This window comes from Bactrocera latifrons, unplaced genomic scaffold, assembly GCF_001853355.1.
Source record: "Bactrocera latifrons isolate USDA-ARS-PBARC rearing strain unplaced genomic scaffold, ASM185335v1 scaffold_162, whole genome shotgun sequence".
Classification (NCBI taxonomy): Eukaryota; Metazoa; Arthropoda; class Insecta; order Diptera; family Tephritidae; genus Bactrocera; species Bactrocera latifrons.
The window spans coordinates 337,172-345,050 of NW_017535097.1; the positions used below are offsets into that span (position 1 = coordinate 337,172).

Below are 7,879 nucleotides of genomic sequence, written 5' to 3' on the forward strand. Positions count from 1 at the left end.
ATATGTACATATTTTGATATTATTAAAATTGTTTAGTATAATGACTTTTTGTTAAATATTTTTGTATAATTTCCCTTTCTTATGTACATAGATACATACATTTGTAGCATATGTGGTATGTACATTAGAGCAGGTCGATTTACAACGAGTCAAAAAAASAAAAAAAAAAATCGTGTATGTAGGAAATGTTCTACGGATCACTCTGAACGACTTTTTTTTAAGAGGCTAGACACATAAAAGAAAGTTTTTCATACAATAATTGTATATCCATAGTTGCCGTTCAAACTATGTTCATTAGAGSGGGTCGATTTTTTACTATCAGCTCGCGTATGAGCAAAAGTTCTACATATCATTCTGAACAACTTTGCCTGAGAGACTATGGGTCTAAAGCCGGTTTCGAGCCAGATATTTTTAAGGGGAATTTTTTGGGTTTATAAAAATTTTTTTGTCAGCTTTTTAGTTATCCTAATGAAATTTAATACGTAGGAGCACTTTGTTATTCTATTGATAATTGGACGGAAACGGTTAGTTCGTACAAACATTAACTTATTTTTTTATGTTTATAATGAACTTGAATGAATAAAATTTTTYCSCTAGAGACATTATTCCATCAGTGTAAAACTTTTKTGGTTCCTCGGCGAAAAGAAATTTACACAAGCTTCTTTCCCCACCGAATATTCAGCATAACCTKTCGAGGCGTCAATCCTAGCTTTGCGACCATTTGTTGAGCTTCACCACGCTTGTACCATGATCTTTTTCGCACATTATTGTCGTATTTGTTGCACTTTTCGTCTCGTGTTACCATTCGCTTCAGAAATAATTTGATTTTATTTTGTTTCAGCACAGAATCGCAGATGTTAATTCAGTTCATTAAATTTTTATGTAACACAATGAGAGATATGTATATTCAGTTCTAATAACAAAAAAGCAAATTCACTAATTTTACATATTTTCTAAGTCGTCAAATCTCTATTTACACACACTTATTCCGTTTAAACGCCTGATTGCAATAATTTTATAAAATAACTTAATTAAATAATCTGTAACCAATTAATAATTCTTAATAATATTAAAAAAGTAAGTTTTACTTGTTTGGCTTTTCAAATTGAGAGGTAAAAGTCTTTCAGTTTCAAATTATCGAAAAATAATGTAATTGCACAAAACCGGAAACAATGCAATAACTCTGTACACGCACATACACATACAAGTATGTATTTAAATAAACAAGCAGCTGTGCAAATATACTGGAATCCATGGCTGAATTATTTTAAGAACACAAATAACTGCTTTCAATACAAGTATGTATATATAATTAAGTTATTAACATTTTTGTTTTTAATAAAAACTTAATTTAGAACTCCATTTTGTCGAAATATATGTATTTAATTATAAAATTTTTTTGCATATTCCGAAATTACTGCTTGCTAAGTATTTTTGAATCGAAATATCTGAATAAGCAAATTTTCAACGGCGTTTGCTCTACTTACTCTTCTGCATGTTCGCTTATTCTGCCATTGATTTGAATTTTATCGCCTGGCTGTGTAGGTTGAGGCAGAATGGCAATGAACTTCGTCGAAGACATATCGATTTTGGTTTATTTAGCTTTCTTAAATACCAACCAATCACTATKATTAGATTTTGTTTAAATTCTAAAATTATTACGTTTTACTCAGCACTTTAGTACTTTTGTAAATAAAGCGTATTCAATATAAATTTACTGTTTTTTAGTTTGTTGTGGTCTGTAGTGTTGCTATGCTTAATCAGATTGACAATTAATGACGTTGGTTATAAGGCACACTTCGCGATTTTTTTTTTTTTTGTTATATTAATTACGCGCACTAGGAAATGATTTGTCTGCGTCGGATGTCGTGCACAAATACGAGTATGGTAAATATTATGTGTGAAAACGAACTATTCGCTTCGGCTGGCAAATGAATACTGGAAAACTTCACCACGAAAACCGACTTTAAAAACGTTAAAGAATTTTTTATATTTCATTAACTAAAAGTAAAAAGAACCATTACGTCACAGTGGAAGAATATAAATATTTGTTGAGTGACGTATATGTATGTGTGTGTACGTTTCGGTTTTGTCTCGTGTACTCGAGTATCCGCCTTCGTTGTGTTTCCCACAGCGTGTGCAAGATTTCCGCTTGCCAGCAAAATTTCACTTCTCTGCCATCACTTTAAACCTGACACGCTCGAATTTAGTTAAGTACTGAGAAATCAAATTTGGCTGCTGATGGCCACATCTAATAGCAATGCTYGCCGGTATTGAGATACAAATTTGCTCTTGACTCTCTTATCAAATAGGTGGGCAAGTAGAGCAATGTAGGTTTGCTGCGAGCGGCTGCCATAGGTTCGAATGTAATATTTAGTTGCCAAAATGCCTCACTAAGCGGGATTTCTGTGAATGAAATGTAATATTTAGTTGCCAAAATGCCCCATTAAGCGGGATTTCTGTGATTGAAGGAATGATTAATACTGTGTGAATAAAAAAACACACATGTTATCGACTTGGACGCGTGGAAGCATTTTTATTTGTAAATTGTATTATGAAGTTTCGTTGCAGTCGAAGTTTACGTTCATTCGTGTTTTTTTTGTTTTTTTTTGCTTTTATTGACTTTTATTTATTTTTTTATTTCACTCTTTTAATTAGGATTACCACTCTTATAACATACATCTGTATGTGCTAGTTTATAGTATTTTATAGATCTATCTTATTTTATATAAGAGTTTACCAAGCATATGGCATTGCAGTGAAATGCAKTAAAAAAATGGGTGCGATCTAACCACGCAATAAAATGCTTTACGCTCTCAAATCMAATTTAGTAATTCGAATTCTTCCACTACATGCGAGCTCTCAACAGTCTATTTGAGATAGTAGAGCAGGAATAGAGAAGCACACACTCATTTTGACACCAATTAATTYATGATTTGACATTGTCAATATGTACCTGGACTGCCTGACCTATGCCAATGGTCTTAGCATATGCAAATTCTGCATTAGTATTGTAGTATTACACAATAGACATACATATATGTATATAAATACATATGTATGCATGCATAAACTGCCCCGTACACTTTTAATTTTATTAATAAATATGTTAATAATAATGCTACAAGTCATCACTAAAATATTTATTTCCTTGAATATTTCGCATATTTAAGTACTTTTAAATTTAGAAGCGAATTAAAAATAGCTTTTAATCTTCAAGTGAACAAGTGAGCAATAGCCGAAAGAAATGGTTTGTCACAGTTTTAATGAAATTTGAAAGGTTTCTTTTTGCATGGAAATATTTTGCCTGTGTTATTTTAATTGATTGTACAATTGAATTTTATTGTAAAGTACTATATTTAAGAAATGCAAAACAGTACATATAGAAAGCCATTTTATTTTAACTGGATTTGGAAAAATCGACCCCCTCTCATGTTCCATGTCCTAGCAAGAGTTATACGGTATATATATGTATATGTATGTCTCGGAGGACACACTTACACTTACACTTTATTCCTGCTTACACACTAACCGATCCAAACGGGGTTAGTTCGCCGARAAAACAGCCCTTGGTCGGATGAAATCCGAGTCAATTCCGGTGCGTAAAACCGGCTGTCGTGGGAWTTCTCGGAGAAAACTTGCCGTACGGTACCCCTCATAACCCAGTTCTGATTAAAAATGTTAAGCTTTATTATTAGATAATCGCTTAGCACAGCTAACGCTGGGTCCTTTCGTTAATAGAAACCTATAGAAATACTAATAATTTAACTTTTTTTCAGATTTTAAGCATTAAAGCATATGRTATTATTTATTAATAATTCTATATTATTATTTAAATAATATATTGAGCCTTAAAAATATTATTTATACATTTTTCACCTCTTTAAATATTTTCTTAAGAGTTTCTCAGCGAGAATTCCGCCATTAAATATAAAATCAAAATATTTGTTCTCCTTGAATTAGATGGTAGTTTATTTCTTTTTAAAAGTGGGCATTCCTTCTTTCAGGATTAAAACTATATAATGTTTGTAAAATATAATATTTTTATTTATGTTCACTGTGAATAAATAATATTATGKTACCATCTGTCGGCATTTATTATGATTTTTACTCCGAAAAAACAATGGCGGCCATTTGACATATGTCAAACWTTTTGACGGATTTGGCAACACTGTCGCGCCTAACCTTCCTTTCTACATTAATTTCTTTGCGGTGTACACGTGTTTTCCAAGATGGCACCCGTCGAAAATGCAAAAAAATCCGCGAAAACGGGCAAAAAGAACCATAAACACCCGGTGAACAAATATCTGAGTGGAGGAATTCTTCGTTACTCCAAGAGCCAGGTAAAAACTGTGAAAATGTGACTGAAAAAAAGACATTTAAAATGTTAGWACAGCGCCTCTAGGAGGGGATGGCTTTATTGTGCTAAAGAACCATATTATATGGATTCTAATTGGAACATATGTATTTAAGTGAACCATCTTTCCAAATATATTGTTGAAAAAAAAAAATGTTTCGAAAAGTGTTAGCATGAAATAGTGCGTACATTAAAACGTGGATGTCGAGTGTTAAAAATGTGTTTAGGTTGTTTGCCAACATCTGTATATATACTAACATTAAAAATAACACCTTTTCTAGTTGCTTATAACGTCATATAAATTTTTTTCTGTTTAATTTCAGATGTACAAACGTCGTGCTCTCTATCGTTTGAAGAATGTAAAGCAGCCAATCGTACCTAAAACAAAGCAACCCATCAAGAAGGTGAAGAAGATCAATGGACCCAAAAACGGTGGTGAACGTACCGTATACTTGAAGAAACCCAAGGCTAACTACCCAACCAAACGTTTCGTTAAGAAACGTCCAGCTAAGTCGCTCTTCAGCAACCACAAACGCAACATTCGTCGCAATCTCACCCCCGGACGTGTGCTGATTTTGTTGGCTGGCCGTCACCAAGGCAAACGTGTTGTCTTGTTGAAGGTGTTGAGCTCTGGACTGTTGCTGGTAACTGGTCCATTTGCGTTGAACTCCTGCCCATTGCGTCGCATTTCGCAACGCTTCGTTATTGGCACATCTTCTAAAGTGAATTTGGGTGACTTGAAAGTCCCAGAACACTTGAATGATGCCTATTTCCGTCGCTTGAAAATCAAGAAGGACAAGAAATCTGGTGAAGGCGATATCTTCGCTGTCAAGAAGGAACGTTTCGTTCCCAACGAACAGCGCAAGAAGGATCAAAARGAAGTTGATGCTGCTGTGTTGAAAGCTATCAAAGCACACCCAGAAGGCAAATTCTTCAAGAAATATCTGCAAAATATGTTTGCTTTGCACTCATCGCAATACCCTCATCGCCTGCGATTCTAAATAACGCATTAGGGTAAAGTGTATGAATGTTGAACAACATTCAGGTTTTCTGTAGGATTTCCGTTTTTTTAATTTTTATGTCAACACAAACTAAAAGATAAAAATATAAAATTTTTAAAAATTGGAATACTAATTGTTTAAATACAATGGGGAATAATAGTTAGGCTGATATTCGCATCGTTATWAATAAAAGCTAAGGGAGAAAATATAATTTCTTATTGTGTTAAAAAAGTTACTTTCTGCGGAAGTTGTTTGAAATGTTTCCAATTTTAAAATAAATACTTTTATTCCAAAGGCGGAAAGAGATATAGAAAAAGCGAACTTCTAAATTTATTGCAAGCAATTTTAACTGTAAATTTATGATGACCTTATGAGTGTGCACCAAAACAGCTGTAAGCGTAGAACAAACAATTGGAAATGTTTTTGKGTAGCTTTGTGGCAAGTTTAAGTAAACGTCGAAAATTAGATGTAATGTCTATTTTTATTGGCTCGTACAAGCAACAACAACCACTATATATTAAATTTAAAAAAATTACATATTCCATAATATTATTTCACTTTGTTTTTCTTTAACGGCTCGATTTCGCTTACATTTGTAAACACATACATTAAACAAATAAATAGTCGTAAATGAACAATACACATACATACATATGTTAGCATTAAAAAAATCATAGGTGCATTAGCTAATAGTCTTTCAAAATATAAATAAACAAGCATTCCTGAATTAATCTCATGCTTAGCATCTTTAAGGAGATTCGACAGATTGTGGTTAATCTATTTATTCCAATCCTAAGGCGTATTTAAACTTGCGTCTGCCCTGTATATACCACATAGTCTCATGATAGGATCGTGGCAATATCTCATGTACAGAATCGTTAGCTTTATAAGTACTATAAAATAAATTCGTAGTTACTTGACCACCACTTGTGTCTAAGACATCAGCAACTGTCATTATTTGTACATAATTCATTTCTGTATATACAATGTAGGAGGTCAATTTTATAAAAGATGTAACTGGCACTGGCTTCTCGAAACTTATATCGCAGATATGCGTTAATTTGGGGCGATTACCACAATAGAGGAAAGCAGCAGTCCAACTGTTTTCTAGAGCTAAACGCATGAGAAATCCACCGAAGACAGTGTTGTGTGCATTACGATTATCCGGGAATGATGGTATTGTTGTAACTGTACTCCATTCGGACATCCAACGTGCATTCGAGGGAAGCCATCGTTTGTTCAACTCCATGGTGTTAGTGTGTGTTGTTCGCTTATAGATATCATACATTAAACTTTGTTCGAAATCATTYGGTTCCACTTTGAAAATAGATTGCGCTTGTATCAATTGGCGACGTTTTTTGCGTGCCTCACCGCCGGAAAGAATCTGTTTCTCTTCCTCCGTAGCTGGTGTAATGGGATTGACTGGAGCTGCACCAGTATTAGTGGCATTTCGTGCAGCCATAAGGAAAAGTGCACGTGTTATCTTTTTATATACGCCTTGGTACTTTTGTTCYAACCAAACAACAATTTCCATTGAACTGCGTCCTACCCAAGACACATGGCCGGAAATGCGTATATCTTCTTTGACATCCGTTGTCAAGTTGCTAAAAGTAATCTTGTCCACCAAAATAGTAACGAACGTATATGGAAGATCAACATTCGCTGGTAAGTTGGGCACTTTGACGTGCTGATGACATACCCAAACTATAATAATATAATATAAATATTTACATATAATTGGAGTTTTTACTATTTTCGAGTAATTACTAAATTCAATTCTATAAAAGAACGCACTTTTCACGTTACATTTAAATATTAAAAGAACTATGTACCTGCAAACGCGTCTAAATCTTCCATTAAACGGCCCATACGTACGTTTCCCAAGTGGGAGACATAATTATCCTGCAATCTCAAATCGGTGCTTAAGGGAAGCAGTGCGGATGTGAATGAATCCTGCATTGAACGTGCTGGTAAATCCTCTGGTTTTGGCGTATACTTTAGTAAATGTTCGCGACTTTTTGGTATGGGATGGTAGCCTCTTTCCAAACCCAAGTGCTGTATAATCTCACTCCTAACTGTAATAGTTGTGAAGTTTTGTATATACATACATATGTAGTTTGTAAGCATAAATAGTTAAAAGTATTATTGCGGYTTAACCTTGATCCATGGTATATTTCGGATCCGATACATCCACACCTTTTAACGCCGTTACGAAATTCGCCGATCTTAAAACAATTAAACAGTATATTTACATAATTACGTTTGTTTGGATGTATGTGAAGTGGAAAATTTTTGCRAAACTTACAGTTGAACAGGTATTGGCATTGATTGCTTACGCATCAAKATACGCGAACAAAGTTGCAAAGTCCGAAACATTTTTTATGTAATATTTAGAAGTATTTTAATATAATAGTCTTGACTTTGATAAGCCTGATTTCAATTTGTTTACGATTTTTGTCTACCAGCCAATCTTCAAACTCTCAGCAAATTTTAAACTAATCAATTGTAGTTGTCTTATGTC

The 7,879-nt window shown here is 33.7% G+C and overlaps 3 protein-coding genes across 4 annotated transcripts in view; 1 reads left to right on the plus strand and 2 right to left on the minus strand.

The window, feature by feature from the left end:
• Positions 1-2,204, minus strand: part of LOC108966504 — a 9,149-nt gene extending 6,945 nt beyond the window's left edge. For both annotated transcript variants that reach the window (XR_001993186.1, XM_018929433.1), the window contains exon 1: positions 1,488-2,204. Coding sequence is in view for 1 of the 2 variants with exons in the window: in XM_018929433.1 (XP_018784978.1) it covers positions 1,488-1,582 (95 nt within the window). In the remaining variant the exon portion in view is untranslated. The remainder of the gene's footprint in view (positions 1-1,487) is intronic.
• Positions 2,205-4,180: 1,976 nt separating this feature from the next.
• On the plus strand, positions 4,181-5,485 carry LOC108966515 (60S ribosomal protein L6). Its single transcript, XM_018929456.1, has 2 exons — positions 4,181-4,343; positions 4,681-5,485. The coding sequence occupies exons 1-2, from the start codon at positions 4,233-4,235 to the stop codon at positions 5,356-5,358; spliced, it is 789 nt and encodes a 262-aa protein (XP_018785001.1). The 5' UTR covers positions 4,181-4,232; the 3' UTR covers positions 5,359-5,485.
• A 335-nt stretch (positions 5,486-5,820) lies between these two features.
• LOC108966514 (acyl-coenzyme A thioesterase 9, mitochondrial-like) lies at positions 5,821-7,879 on the minus strand. Its single transcript, XM_018929455.1, has 4 exons — positions 7,664-7,879; positions 7,516-7,583; positions 7,191-7,433; positions 5,821-7,062 (listed from the first exon to the last, which is right to left on the minus strand). Exons 1-4 carry the CDS (start codon positions 7,732-7,734, stop codon positions 6,140-6,142), a joined length of 1,305 nt encoding a protein of 434 aa, XP_018785000.1. The 5' UTR covers positions 7,735-7,879; the 3' UTR covers positions 5,821-6,139.